This window comes from Papio anubis, chromosome 6 (assembly GCF_008728515.1).
Source record: "Papio anubis isolate 15944 chromosome 6, Panubis1.0, whole genome shotgun sequence".
In the NCBI taxonomy this organism is placed as follows: Eukaryota; Metazoa; Chordata; class Mammalia; order Primates; family Cercopithecidae; genus Papio; species Papio anubis.
Genome location: NC_044981.1, coordinates 13,224,408 through 13,240,583, shown reverse-complemented (window position 1 = coordinate 13,240,583; position 16,176 = coordinate 13,224,408). Strand labels below are relative to the sequence as shown.

At 42.8% G+C, this 16,176-nt stretch overlaps 1 protein-coding gene across 22 annotated transcripts in view; it reads right to left on the bottom strand.

The window, feature by feature from the left end:
• PHACTR1 (phosphatase and actin regulator 1) overlaps positions 1–16,176 on the bottom strand; it is a 576,315-nt gene that overhangs the window by 42,949 nt on the left and 517,190 nt on the right. For all 22 annotated transcript variants that reach the window (XM_021936598.2, XM_021936599.2, XM_021936597.2 and 19 more), the window contains one exon: positions 15,915–16,071. In XM_021936598.2, the coding sequence (XP_021792290.1) occupies positions 15,915–16,071 (157 nt within the window). The remainder of the gene's footprint in view (positions 1–15,914; positions 16,072–16,176) is intronic.

Below are 16,176 nucleotides of genomic sequence, written 5' to 3'. Positions count from 1 at the left end.
CCATCACATACACACACACACACACACACACACACACGCACACATGCAAAAGAGGAAACTTAGTAAGTTACAATGTGAAGATGAGCAAAACAAGGAAAATCCTAACAGTCAAAAGGAGGGTTGGATTTACAGGAGAGGCGAACCTTTTTTCAATACACCGATGACCTGTCTGCACCCACTGTTTATCTGTCTACCTATTTCTTTTCAGAGGATCTAAAGAGGCTGCCCATTTTGAATAACTACTGTTTTAATGAGTCGAAGGGCACAGAAGATCAAATTTTCATGATCACACTTCCTAAAATAGAAGTGTATTCACTTATATTTCAAAGGAATTGCTTTTAGAATGAGAGGAAAAGCGATGTTCCAGGGTTGCATCTTTGGATGCTTTTCCCTGTTTACATTCTGCTTCAAAATTACTATTTAGTTAGGCATGGATGCAATTTTTGAGGCCATTATAAAAATCTTGGCATCCCAGGAGGAGTGAAATGAACATAATGAAGATAAATAAAATGAATCACTCCTATTAGCATTTTGCATGAGATTCGAGGTGTTTTGCCAGCAAGCAAAGATACATGGGGACACGTGAAGAACAACTGTACTGCAAATTTCTCAGTTGTAATCCCGTTCTACTCTTTCAATATTCAGGTCCATGTGCAAGCTCTGTATAGGGGCTACAGAAAAATCATATCCCATCAAGCCTGAAGCCACATTTGGTGGGTGAGGGAGAAGGAGCACTGTATGCAATGGAAATTATAGACTGGAAATGCCAACTTCACCACTGAAACAAAGAACAGATAATTCTTAATAAGTATAGATGATTAGAGTTTCACTTATCATTTGAAAGACAGAATCACAAGAATAGGCCAACTCTAAATTAAGGTACCGGCCAAAGAATTTTCTAGAGTACCTGCCTAGTTTTCAAAATGATTAACAAGACTTTGCTCGGCTGTAATGAACCATCAGCTATCCATATAGGGAAACATCTTTCATTGACACATTTAATTTCAGTGGTCTTTTGGCTAAGTGGGATCAAGGAAGATAATGCTGGCTGTGAAAGAACGTATCTATGGGAGAATTCAAGGATTCCTTTTACTGAATTTTTTTTTTTAAAGATTTCACTCAAAACCTCTACATTATTTATTTATTTTTCTTTTGAGAAAATCAACTAAGGTATATGATTTGTTATGGTTGCTAACAAACAACTGGCCTGTTTCTTCTAGTAAAATGTGATATATTTCTCCCTTTTTTGAGAGATATGAATTTTAAGCACTGGCTGGGTCAGAGGACTTTATTTTAAATCCTAGTTTGTCAGAAATTACTATGTGAACTTGACTAGTAGCGTAGCGTCTATCAGCTGTTTACCTGTAAAATTAAGGCTAGACACAGTGATAGTAAATGTCCATTTAAGTTCTAAAATGTTCTATTACACTCTCAGATCCTAATGATACAGTTGTGTAGTGGGTGAAGAAATGCACAAAAGAGCTGGAATAACTGGCTAGCTATATGCAGGAAATTGAAACTAGACCTCCTCCTTATACCATATACAAAAATCAACTCGAGATAGATTAAAAGACTTAAAACCTAAAACTATAGAAACCCTGGAAGATAACCTAGGAAATACCATTCTGAACACAAGACCTGGCAAAGATTATTCATAAAGATGCCAAAGGCAATTGCAATGAAAACAAAAATTGACAAATGGCACCTAATTAAACCAAAGAGCTTCTGTACAGCAGAAGAAACTGTCAACAGAGTAAACAGACAACCTACTGAATGGGAGAAAATATTTGCAAACTATATGTCCAACAAAGGTCTAATATCCAGCTCTATAAGAAACTTAAATTTACAAGCAAAAACCAAACAAACCCATTAAAAAGGACATAAACAGACACTTTTCAAAAACAGACATACACGTGGCCAACAAACATGAAAAAATGCTTAACATCGTGAATCATTAGAGAAATGCAAATCAAAACCAAGTATCACCTCACACCAATTGGAATGGCTATTATTAAAAAGTCAAAAAATAATAGATGCTGGCGAGGTTGTGGAGAAAAGAGAACATTTATATGCTGCTGGTGGGACTGTAAACAGCCATTGTGGAGAGCAGTTGCTATTTCTCAAACACCTTAAAACAGAATTACCCGTTGACTTTGCAATCCCGTTACTGGGTATATACCCAAAGGAATAGAAATCAGTCTACCATAAAGACACATGCATATGTCTGTTCATCATAGCACTATTCACTGCCCACAGTGAAGACATGGAATCAACCTAAATACCCATCAATGGCAGACTGGATAAAGAAAATGCAGTACATATACACATATACACCATGGAATACTATGCAGCCATAAAAAAGAATGAGATCAGCCGGGCGCGGTGGCTCAAGCCTGTAATCCCAGCACTTTGGGAGGCCGAGACGGGCGGATCATGAGGTCAGGAGATCGAGACCATCCTGGCTAACACGGTGAAACCCCGTCTCTACTAAAAAGTACAAAAAACTAGCCAGGCGAGGTGGCGGGCGCCTGTAGTCCCAGCTACTCGGGAGGCTGAGGCAGGAGAATGGCGTGAACCCGGGAGGCGGAGCTTGCAGTGAGCTGAGATCCCGCCACTGCACTGCACTCCAGCCTGGGCGACAGAGCGAGACTCCGTCTCAAAAAAAAAAAAAAAAGAATGAGATCATGTTCTTTGCAGTAACATGCATGGAGCTGGAGGCCATTATCCTAAGCAAACTAACACCGGAACAGAAAACCAAACACCACATGTTCTCACTTATAAGTAGGAGCTAAACACTGAGTACACAGACACAAAAAAGGCAACAACAGGCACTGGGGTCTACTTGAGGGTGGAGGGTAGGAGCAGGTTGAGGATCAAAAAACTACCAAACTACCTATCAGGTACTATGCTTATTACCTGGGTGACAAAATAATCTGCACACCAAACCCCCGCTATATGCAATTTACCTCTCTAATAAACCTGCACATATACCCTTGAACCTAAGCTTTTTTTCTTTTAAAAGAAACTCATCAAAGAGTCTCCAACAAGTCATAGGCCCAAAGTCCACACAGTGACAAAAATCTCGGAGCCAGTCTGAAAGGCCTAGAAGAGATATTTGAATATTCCACGCAGTAAAATTGCCTTTTAACCAAGGTTTAGGCCATTATTTGAATGCTTCATAAAATGATTTAAATCAGAGTTTATTCACTGCCTCCTGGTAAGTTCACAAGTGACTAAGAAATCCTTTCATGGTAAATTTATGAGAGAAATGACACATCTTTGTGGCTGTTATAAGCTTATAAGTGGTTAAAAGGTTGTAGAAAAGACAAGAACATCTTGCAAAAAAAAAAAAAAAGTGGTCTGACAACTCAAGTTGAAGTTGTTCACATTAATGCACAAGTTTAAGAGAAAAGAAACCTCAGAAACAGATGTTTAGATTATTCAGTGTTTACATGATCAGAGCCCTGACTCATTTCCATTCTTTTGGGGACATTTTAAAGGGAAAAAAAATGGCGAGAGAAATAATCTAAAATAAATTTGCACCCATGAAAGAATTTGCTACAGAGAGATCTGCACCTTCTTCATGGAACTTGCTGCATCCTTTCTGGATGAAACCAGAGAACAGTAAGCATACCGTGACTCACTCATCTAAACCTTCTGAGAAGCGTAATTATCTAGCTACCTTTTCAATAACACCCACTACAGAGCTGTGAACACGGTTGGTGCTTAATCAACAGTTTCCAATTGAATCAATTGGCTGAAGCTGAGGTTCCCATGGTCTCCCTTAGTAACTTGTTTCCCTGGAAATTTAACCTTAAGCTCATATAAAACAAACTCACTCAAGTTCAAAGTCTACTGTTCCTTTTTGTGATTTCTCAGTTGTAGTTAAGCTAGTTTTTCCTTTAAGCAAAAGCAATGTTGATTTTTTAAGTCTGTTTTCTCTAATTGAGATAATTTTGATTTCCTTAAGTTGGTTTACTAAACTTAACCTCAGGCGCAAATTCATCGATATAGACAATGGGTATTAGTGATCTCCATGTACTGGCCCCAAGACAGACCCCTCTGGCAATCCACATGATATGCTCCATTCAGATGTACCTGGTGCCCCTGAATTCCAACTGCTAACTGTGAAAAGTCTTAATCAAGTCTCTTATAGCTGTGACAGTCCCTTTTACACAACTGCAAGAACCATGACCTAAAGACCTATGTGGCAACTGTAGGCTCAGTGGAATTGTGGAAAAGGTCCTTTATGCTCTTCCAACACTGCGTGTGCTTCTCTATGTCTTCCACACTCCCTTGAAGTGAGATTGGGTTCTGATGAATGGACTGTGAGCAGAAGTGATGTGTGTGCCTCCTCTACTTGCTCTTCCCTTGAAACTGAGATTGGAGCCATGTGTTCTAGAAGTATGTAAAGGCTACCTGAAGGATCAAGGCTAGCAGATCCACATTAGGCTTAACTCCAGTGAGAAATAAACCTTCGCTGCCTTAGGTGACTGGGATTTAGGATTTTCCTGTTAGGGTAACTAGCATTACTTATTCTTTTTTTTTTCCCCCAGACTGGAGGAGGGCAGTGGTGCAAACTTAGCTCACTGCAACCTCCATCTCCTGGGTTCAAGCGATTCTCCTGCCTCAGCCTACCACGTAGCTGGGACTACAGGCCTGTGCCACCACACCTGGCTAGTTTTTTTTTTTTTTTTTTTTTTTGCATTTTTAGTAGAGATGGGGTTTTACCTTGCTCGACAGGCTGGTCTTGGACTCCTGATCTCAAGTGATCGACCTGCCTCGGCCTCCCAAAATGCAGGGATTACAGCTGTGTGTCACCGTGCCTGCCCAGCATTACTTATTCTAATAAGAGTCTAGCATGATACAGTATTCAAACTCACCGGGAGAAGGAAGGAACTAGCATTCATTATCTACTACAATTGAAAGTCTTACTCATTTGGTGCTCTGGATGACCTTGTGTGGGAGGTCCATCTTACAGACGTGGAAACTAAGGCTTGACAGGGGCCCAGTTAGTAAATGGTGAAGAGCTTTCAAGTTCAGGTCCAGCTCCAAAGTCTTTGATTGCTCTTCTTACTAGCCCACTGCTTCTCAAACTTTAGTGTGCATCGGAATTATGCTAGATAAAATGCAGATTCCTGCACACCACCCCCGTCCCCAGCCCAAGAATTTCTGATTCTGAGTCTGGGGCGGGGCCTGACAATATGCATTTTCAACAAATTCCCAGGGGAAGATGATGCCATTAGCCCATGGGCCACACCAGGAGAACCACTGCATCGAACCTCTGTTCCCCATATTGCAACAGGCACAGGTATTACTGAAATGCAATAAAAAGCCCAGTTAAGCCCGAGATAGAAGAATATCTCCTTTCCTCTTCTTCATTCCATGCCTTATCTCTCCCTTGAGGACATTTGCATGTACAAGCTTGACCCACTGGTCTAGAACTTTACAGTCCACCAGGATACCTACCAAACCACAGGTCCTTGGGAGGGAAGCTCTGTTCAACATGAAAACTAAACCAAACTAAACATTTTTTCCAGTGGGTTTGCCAGAAATAGGAAAACCCTGGATTTAGAAGATGTGCTTCTCTTTGCCCTTTATCATCTCTAAGATAATTGGTTCTGTTTCCCCATCTACAGAATGGGATTCCCAGTAGCAGCCTCCTTGCAGGGTTGCATGGGGATTATTAGATGAGGTGCTGATGGGGAAACACTTTATCTACAGCAACAGGCTTTAAAGTTATATATGGCAGGTGTCAGGGACCTTCGCCCTGAGAGGTCTTTAAATGTAGATGGGTTGATTCTTCTTTCACTTCGCCAAATATCCTGGCTGTTTACAGTGGCTCATGCCTGTAATCCCAGCTCTTTAGGAAGCTGAGGCGGGCGGATCACTTGAGTCTAGGAGTTTGAGACCAGCCTGACCAACAGGTCGAAACCCCATCTCTACTAAAAACACAAAAATTAGCCAGGTGTGGTGGCACATGCCTGTAGTCCCAGCTACTTGGAAGGCTGAGGCATGACAATCACTTGAACCTAGGGAGGTGGAGGTTGCAGTGAGCCAAGATTGTGCCACTGCACTCCAGCCTGGGCAACAAAGTGAGACTCCATCTCAAAACAAAACAAACAAAAAAATCAAAAAACGACAACAACAATAACAAACCACAGCGAATATCCTCAGAAACACAGCCTTTCTTTCTGCCATCTGCTTAGATTAACAACAAACAAGAACAATCATTACAGATTAGGGGAAAATCACCTGAGAACGAAAAGGGGCTGTGAGTAACAAACAGCTCAGTCTCTGAAGCTTCCTCTTCATCTACCCTAAGAGGAGCCTCTTAAAATGTGACCATGCAGCCCAGAAGATTCCTCCATTCCCTGCTTAGTCTGCAGTTGAGTATAGCTGTGCTCTCCCCACCCCCTGCACCCAAAATTTGAAATGCTGCTGGAATAATCAGTCATTTAAAACAGCTCTGAAATATAAAACAAAGTAAGACTCACAACTTTCAAGAATGGCCACTTTTTTTTCTTTTTTTTTTTTTTAAAAAAAGAACCTGTGCAAGTTTAAACACTAAGATCGATTGTGTTCCCACTGGGTAAAAGGCAGCTCTTTGTCCACCACACTTACTATATCACTGAAAAATGTGTAGGCTGCCGGGGTAGCCGCAAGTCACAGATGCACAGAACTAGTGGTGCTCCCCAAGATGTGGCTCTGCTCCTCAACATGCAGACCTGCGCTTGCAGGCTGGGCCTCCTCTCCTCCTGACACACAGGCATGCACATACACACACAGAGTCAAGGCTTAGAAACTCTGTCCTAGCAACAGGATGTCAAGAGTTCAGTCTTTGCTGCAGCTGTTAACAGCTAGAGGCTGGAGGGAGAGAGTAAGAGGCTGTGCACGTCCCTGCAAGGGCTCTGAGACATGTTCAATGGCTGTAGGGCCCTGTGATGGCTGTGACCCATGGCTCAATGCCAGAACCTCTACATGTGTGGTTTTAAAGTTTCCTTCTACCTCCTTCCAATGAATCTTGCTCAAATCTTGTTATCCAGACAGCTTTCTCACCTTCCATTGATTTTTTTTTTTTAAATAAGCCCCAGTGAACATGTGGTTTCTTTAACTTTCTGTCAGACAGGTAGTGCTGTAGCCTAGGTTCATCTGAGCACCTTTCAGAAGATGTCAGCATTCCCGAAGGACTCTCAAAAAGGATTTTCTACTGTGTGCAGTGAGTTCATAAAAGATGTCAAATTATCTGAAAGCAGCTTAGCTCCTCTAAGAGTCCATGCATTTGTGGTACAGATGCTGTAGGACTCAATAAATACATTCAAGTCATGCTCACCCTGACTTGACTTGTTCCCAACACACAGTTTCAGTTTGGTGACTGGCGTCTTCCTTCGGTTTTATGGGAGGTCTCAGAATCCTCCTAGTTTATGGGAGGTCTCCCTGGCCTGAGCCACTCCCACCCAGGCTTTGTGGATCCGAAGATGAGCGAATACCAGGGCCCTGTTTCCATTTCTCTCCTGTGCTCTCTAAGCTGTGCCCCACTCCTTGCTCCTCCACAGCTGAGAAGAGGATGATGATGAGGAGGAGGAGGAGGATGATGATGATGGCGATGATAATGGCACACAACTGCAAGGGCTAGGCCTACAAGCATGGCCTCCAAAACTTCACTCCAGTCTATTTTCCTTCCTTTTTTCTTTGCAGTGGTAATTCACAGTGACACGTATCCAGGGACACTGAGTAAGTCCAAGTTGAATTGAATTCATAGAGCCTTTTATTGTTATTCCTATTTTTAGAAAGTGTTTCTGCAGCAGAAGAAATTACCTAGCCTGGGGAGATGCCAGCTCACACTCAGCATTAGTCCTTAGATTCCTGGGGAGACACTATTTGGCACTTTGGAGCTAGGTGTCGGTGTGTCAGACTCACCACACCAATTTTCCCCAACCATAAACACTACTTAAACTACATTTAGAAGTCTAGATTACTGTATTTTATTGGCTGTGCTACAAGCATAAAAAATGGATTTCAATTTTCTCTCTTGAATACTGTATCATGATTTAAAGCAGCGCATAATCCTTGGTACATATTATTTCATATTCCGCTTGTAGCAACAATGGTGTAGACTACTTAGGAGTATAAAATACAGATTTAGGATACTTTTTCTATCTAGCATATTATAAAATTCTAAATAAGGCAGAGTAACATACTAGGTTTCATGGAGATGATCAGACTATTATCTCACTATCTCATTCAGTATGCCCCACTTGCCAGGTTTTAAGTCATCGTAATGATAAAGTAGTGAGGAGGAGAGAAAAGAGGAAGAGTTTTGGTCATTTACGAAGGAGAAAACTACATCTGATCTACCACGTGGGGCTTAGTGCCAGTTTCCATGCCTTAAGTGTAGATTCAAGTTATCAGCGTCACTAGGTGCTTTAACCTTAAACCCTTCTGATTCCCAGGCTGTGGGTGTTAAGGAAAAGAAAGCAGGGCAGCTACTTCACCAGCTTCATCCAACTTAATGTGTTCTTTAGGAGTCACTTATAGACATTGTGCAGCAACCTAACTGAATTCCTAAAACAAAGACCTGGAACAAGTGTTCATTTTTAGGAATATGGCATATTGATTAAAGATCAATCCGCACAAATGAGCAAAGTCACGCACCTCATAACAACCTTTTGGTTAATGGACTGCATATGGGACTGTGGTCCCAAAATAATATAATACTGTACTTTTATTTTACCTTTGCTATGTTTAGATGCACAAATACCATGTGTTACAATCGCTACAGTATTCAGTACTGTAACATAGCATACAGGTTTGTAGTCGAGGAGCAATAGTCTCTACCATCTAGCCTAGGAGTGTAGTACACTCTACCATCTAGGTTTGTGTGAATACACTTCATGATGGCCACACAATGACAAAATTGCCTGACACATTTCTCAGAATGTAATCCCATCATTAAGCAATGTATAGTTACATTCAAACTAATTTGAATTCTACAGATGCTAATTTTAAATTGCTACTGATAGACACATACACGTGTTCACATTTACATTTACAACACACCTACTATTCCTGTCTCATTGTCTCCTCGGCATGTGCAGTGCACGAACAAAGACTTCATGAATATACTATAAACAGAATAAACTACACCATCCAGGTCCAAGATTTAAAATAGGTGGCCCAGGACTGAGATGGAGTCATTGCGCCAAATTCAGTCTACAAATATATATTTTTGCCTATCTCAGTTAAAGAGGGGTCTCATTCTGATGCTCAGGTTAGAGTGCAGTGGCACAATTATAGCTCACTGCAGCCTCGACCTCCTGGGCTCAAGGGATCCTCCTACCTTAGCCTCCCAAGTAGCTGGGACTACAGGTGGATGCCACCATGCCCAGTTAATTTTTAAGAATTTGTTTTGTTATCATGGGGTCTATGCTGGTCTCAGACTCCTGGGCTCAAGTGATCCTTCCACTTTGGCCTCCCAAAGTGCTGGGATTATAGGTGTGAGCCACTGTGCCAGTACTATAAAGTCTAAAACAATTGAAATTGTCATTTTAAAAATCCAGATTCTTTTCTCAGAAGAGCTAACAAACTAGTCTTTCATTTTTGCAAAACAACATGGGGTTGAAACTGAACAGTGATGGCCTCTTGATGCAAGGGTGGACTTTTCATCTTGCCCCTGTTCCCAACACTCCCTCTTCATCTCCTCACTGTCTGCTTCACTTCTGTGCAATATCTCTCTGTCTCCACATGCATTTGTGGTCATGGTCCCTTCTCTAGGTAAACCCGCTTGACACTTCTCCAAGTGTTATGGATTGAATTCTGTCTTCCTAAAACTTCTAGGTTGAAATCCTAATCCCAGCACCTCATAAGGTCTTTACAGGGATAATCGTGTTAAAATGAGGTCTTCAGGGTGGGGTGGTAGACCCTAATCCAGCATAACTGGTGTCCTTATAGAAAGGGGAAATCTGAACACAGAGATACACACACAGGGAGAGCAACATGCAGAGACGAAGGCAGAGATTGAGGTGATGCATCTACAAGCCAAGGAAGGCCAAAGATTCCCAGCAAACACAAGAGGCTGGCAGAGACGCCCGGAACAGAGCCTCCCTCACAGCCCTCAGAAGGAACCAACTCTGTTGACACCTGGATCTCAGACTTCCAGCCTCTAGAACTCTGAGACAATGCATTTCTGTTGTGTGTGCCACTTGATTTGTGGGACTCTGTTATGGCAGCCCCAGCAAATGAATACACCAAGTAGCTTAAATGAAGTCAGTATCTTCCTTTGATCATTGGGAATAATCATAGGTGAGTGGTCTGCATTATTGGCTATGTCTAGCTTAGGAAAAGGACATCACAAGGAGAAATGTTCTTTCCCAAACCAAGTGGCCAGGCTTCCAGAAGCTTCTACATAGAGATGCATCCAACTAGAAGCGGGGGGTCTGCCTGCTCCAGCTCAGTTGATGAAAAAATTCTGGTCAACTCTGACTGCCAAAAAAAAAAAAAAAAAAAAAAGCCCATAGTTCATTCCTGAGTAGGAGGGTGATATTTTAAGGGTAAAGGGATATTTTAGAGGAAGGAGTATGTCAGGGAGGTAGACGGCCCCAATCCTCATTTACTCCTGCGCTCACTTTAGATGATAAACTCCTGTGTGTATGGTGAGGCACTTTCCATTTTATTTTTCTTTTGCAGGCTTTTTCATCTGGTCCAAACAACCAAGAGGGTATGGGTGGGACAGAGGACCTCAGTTGGAGGGGACTGGGCCAGTCGATCCTCTGTTGGGTCTGAAGAGCTAGCTGTTCCCTAGGTGAGGTCCCAAGTAGACTGGCTGTTGATTGACCACAAATAGGTCATGTTTTGGAGTCTTAATCTCCTTCCTTTAAACATAAGTAGCCCTATCAATTTACTGAATGACTCACTTTTTATAGGATGTTTCGGAATCAAAAGCACAGCTTGTTAGGCATCAGGTTTCTCTTTAGTTCCAGAACACTCCATAACTAGTGATTCGAAGCTCCAACCTCTGGGGGTTTCACTTCACCAATCAGTCAGTGCCACAGGCTGGAATGTGAGGAAGTGCCAGAGCATGCTGGCTCTGGCTGATCATGAGGTCGCCCTGAAAGGGCACCCTAACTATGAACTTTGAGAAGCATGGCTCCATGTCTAATTTTTTTAATACTGATATTTTGGGATAGTATGTTCAATTATATTTCAAATAAACAAAATGGGGTCATGAGGGAACATTACTCTTGTGGGAATAAAAAGCTTGACAAATGAACAGAACTAGAAGTAGATGTGATGGCTAAGATCCCATAGTCAGGGCACCTCCTAGGGTTCAGGATGTGGAATCCCAAGAGGAGATGTAGAGAGAACGCAGAATGGTTTCTCATGGGGCAGGGTAGGTGGGGCGAGGGATTGCCCTGAGGTCTCTGTGTGTCCACTGGAGGTGAAAAGTGTTACTCACGTAGCACTGAGAAGTGATCCTCAAACCAGGGGACTCTAAGAGAACTTCATCAATATTAATCTAATCACATGTCCTCATATGTACCATTTCTTTATGTATAAGACACAGGTACTACTGCAGTGATACACCATGCACAGTACAATCCGGGCACAAATAACCATGTTAAAAAGGATGACATGAAATGAATGTAAACTGAAGCTCTACTATTTTCACCTGGCACCCCAGTGGATGGCATCATTCACCACTCCTTGGTCCTCTGTGCCATCCCAAAGTTCAAAGTCTGTATACATCTGGAGGAGGAGCCACATGAACCCTGCTGACCAACCTTCATGTCCCTAGGGTAGTCCATACGTTTCCAATGGCAGTTAATTGAAATAGTTATTTCTTTAAAAATCCAGATGACTTGCTGACTGAGACTTAGGAGAGTCTGCCCAATAGCCTCAACAAGTAAACGTTTTTGGAAGCACAGGGATTATTCTTAGAATGCTGCACATTGTGGTCTTTTTTTTTTTTTTCTTATGTTACTGGAACTTTCAGGCTAAAATTATGTTTTCTATCTTGCTGACTCCATGAGGACCACAGACTTGGCCACATGCTTTTCAAAGAGCCTAACATTTCCAGTACATTAATAGCCAGAGAATGCTGCGGCCTTGTAGCTTCAGAAATGTCAACTCTATAGCACACGTCTGCATTCCTTTAGTTGCTTTTTGTGATCATAAAGCACATGTTTTACACATAGTAATCAGATGACCTAGTCTAATGCCCTCAGGGCAAATGACTAGGAAATGAAAGAATCAGAGCTAGAACCCAAACTCCTGACTCCAGAGTAGTTCGCTCTCTACCACAGTCACTTTTTGGTTCTCAGATTTCCCCTTCATTCTTCCCTGGCTTCAGGATGAATGGGTGGCTGGAAGCACAGAGCTGAGCTCTCAATTCTAAAGGGAATAGTCCCTAAAACTCTTTGGGTCTGCATTAATGGCTGTGCTACCTCAAAAATGGCCTTGAGGTATAGATATGACCTATCTGCCATATGGAGACATGTGCTAAGCTCTGTACAACTTTGCCAATTTGCTAGACATTCCTGACAGTCTGTCCTTTAGGCACAGTCCCTGCAATCTGGCTAGAGCTTCCAAGGGTCTTACCACAAAGAAAGAAACTCCCTAGTTGAAAGAGTGAAGGACAAAGTGGGTTCAGAGGAAGGACACAGGTCATCTCAATTTCTTGAATATGCTGCCTTGTCTACTTTGTCTTTCTGTCCCTAGTTGACGTGTCTTCTCCTGCTGATAAGGTTTGGTTCTGTGTCCCCACCCAAATCTCACCTTGAATTTAATCCCCATAATCCCCACATGTCAAGGGCAGGACCAGGTGGAGGTAACTGAATCTTGGGGGCAGTTTCCCTCATGCTGTTCTTGTGATAATGAGTGGGTCTCATGAGATCTGATGGTTTTATAACTGTCTGGCATTTCCCCTGCTTGCACTCATTCTCTCTCCTGCCGCCCTGTGAAGAGGTGCCTTCTGCCATGATTGTAAGTTTCCTGAGACCTCCCCAGCCATGCAGAACTGTGAGTCAATTAAACCTCTTTTCTTTATAAATTACCCAGTCTCAAGTATTTCTTCATAGCAGTGAACTGAATAATACACCTGCTATCGGCCATAATGAAAGAGGGCTGGGAACGAAGTATACTATGGTAAACCTTCAGTGGATGTCACAAATTCCAAGCAGTATTTAAGCATCCTTATTAGGGGAAGAGTTGGGAAAGGGCTGATTTACCAGAATAAGATTTCAGATACAGAGAACCTCTTTCAGGACATGGATGGTTTATGTCTCTTCCCACCTCTGGGTTTTGCAGCTGCCTTTGCTAGCCAGTCATGGTGGTGGCTTGTGGATATGTATTCAGGCAGGACAGGCAGGGGTTGTCTCTCTTTTTAGGAGTATGCTCTCAGACAATGGTGCCCTTTTTTACTGTGCTAGTCTAAACCAGGTGCAAGGACCCCACAGTGAAAAAGCAGGTGGCCAGGCTCACAGGCTGACTTCCTATGCTTCCCATCTCTCTCTCACACTTGCCAAAGAAGAAGTCACCCAGGCAGCCAGATGCTCTGGCATCTCACTCCCACCTGCAGATAAATTTTCATTTGCCCCTCACATACCTGGGGCTCTGCTTGTACTGTAGCAGAGCTGGAGGAATGGGAAGTGAGGGGAAGGAGCTATGATAAAAGATCTGCTCCTTCTCTTTTTTCTAATCCCCTAGAGGATAATGTGTAAACTTGAACAAGCTGGGTCAGGAGTAGCCCAGAACCCTACCCACCCACCCCAACCAATCTCAGAATTGACATATGGTTCTATGTAATGTGAGAGAGATCAGGGAGGCCAGGATCATTATCTTCAAGTATGCTAAAGCATGCCGTGTTACAGGGGATGAAGGTGCAGAAAACACAGAATAAGACCAATGGATGGGAGTGGCATGGACAGATTTCAGTTCAATATTGGAAAAATGCCTAACAATAAGGTTCTCCAACAATGGGACAGGCTCTCTAGAGAGCTGCAACTATCACTGAGGTATTAAAAGAGAAGGCCGTGTTACTCCAATCAATGAGAGAAAGTATGTATGTGTGTGTGGCAGGTGGTTAGATGTTTTCATTCTATGACTCTAAAGACTGCATAATACTCTGTCCAATCATCCATCAGTGTTGACCATTTTACAAAGCCCTGTACCATTACAACATCCTCCAAGAGGAAACCATGTTAATTTTGGAAAAGAAGCTGCCCTTAGGTAACAAAGTAAATCAGGTGGGAGGGAAGAATACTGGCATACAGTTGGATGACGCCTATGTCTACATAATCTCTATGCACCACCTTCCTCACTTGTACATTGCAAAGGTGATGGTAACAACAGGTAACTGATTGCTTGTTATGGGCCAGACACTGTTTTAACTACTTCTATTAACTTGCTTAATTTTCACAACTCACTCTTTTACTTATGCAGCAACACAGAGAAGAAACTAAGTGACTTACTTAAGGCCATACAGCTAGTAAGAGGGAGAATCAGAAATTAAGCCCTGGTAGACATCCACACATTATGTCCAGGCACTCACAACAGTGTCTGGTACAAAGTAAGGGCTCAAGAGAGAGAATTCCAGAGCTGTGCTGTGTGACATTATGCAAAGCAACCGAAGTTCTCTATGCCTGGTGTTCTCATCTGTAAAATGGTTGTATGAATGTGTATCTTATAGAGAGGCCCAAAGACAAATGATTTAATACCTATAAAATGTTTAGAGAATGGTGGCAAATAATAAGTACTCAACAAAGGTTACCTAATGTCACATAAACATGCCCTTGATTACAAATACATAGATAGGTGGTTAATATCTTAATATAATATAAAGCTATGCCTATGTCTGTAATATCCATACATAAAGGGCAATCACTCAAAAAGAGTCCCAGTGGAGTAATGAGGCATCACTACCAACCACTTAACCGTATAGCAGAGAGTTTGTTTATCTGATTGCTTTGTGCTTAATCAAACCACACCTTATCTCTCCATAGGTCAATTCTATTACATGATGGAGGCCTTCCTTTCCTTCCTTCCCCTCCCTTCCCCTTCCCCTTCCCCTTCTCCTTCTCCCTTCTCTTCTCTTTTCTCTTTTCTTTTTCTTTTTTCTTTCTCACTCTGTCACCTGGGCTGGGAGTGCAGTGGCATAATAATGGCTCACTGCAGCCTTGACCTCCTATGCTCAAGCCATCCTCCTGCCTCAACCTCCTGTGTAGCTGGGACCATAGGCATGTGCCACCACATCTGGCTAATTTTTTATGTAGAGATGGGGTTTTACTTTGTTGCTTAGGCTGGCCTCGAACTCCTGGGCTGAAACAATCTGCCCGCCTTGGCCACCCAATATGTTAGGACTACAGGCATGAGCCACCATGCCTGGTCAGATGATGGAGGCTTTTCTACAGATGATTATTCTCCCTGGAAACGTGCCTCTCAATTTCTCCCTGAACCTTGAATCAAGTGAATTTTCCAAGATTTGTATAAATGAAAGAGAGAGCACTATCGAAACAACCTTGGAGACAAAATGGGATGTTTTCCATTGCATCTTTTTTTTTTTTTTTGAGACAGAGTCTTGCTCTGTCACACAGGCTAGAGTGTAATGGCGCGATCTCAGCTCACTGGAAACTATATCTCCCGGATTCAAGTGATCCTCCTGCCTCAGCCTCCTGAGTAGCTGGGATTAGAGGCCACCATGCCTGGCTAATTTTTGCATTTTTAGTAGAGATGGGGTTTCACCACGTTGGTCAGGCTGGTCTTGAACTCCTGACCTCAGTGATCCACCTGCCTTGGCCTCCCAAAGTGCTGGGATTACAGGCATAGGCTACTGCGCCTGGCCGAGAGTGAATTCTTTTGCTAGAATCTGGAGAGCTAAAGGCCCACTGCCAGGGAGGCAGAAGGTGCCGCTGTCCTACCTGGTGAGCTTGGTGCCAATCTGTTGCCGCAGCTCCAGCCGCTCCTCATCCGTCTGCCTGGGAAGGATGTTCTTTTCTTCCAGCTCTCGCTTGGAGGGCCTGTTGCTGAGTTTGATGGCTAAGGAGTCCTTCCTGCAGACCTTCATGGCCAGGGAGCCTGTAGGAGAGAGAAATGAATCAACTAAGGCTGACGTATCTGCCTGGGCTCCCACAGGGCTAACCCTGGGCCATAAGATACAAGGCAGGAAGGAAGTCATCAACG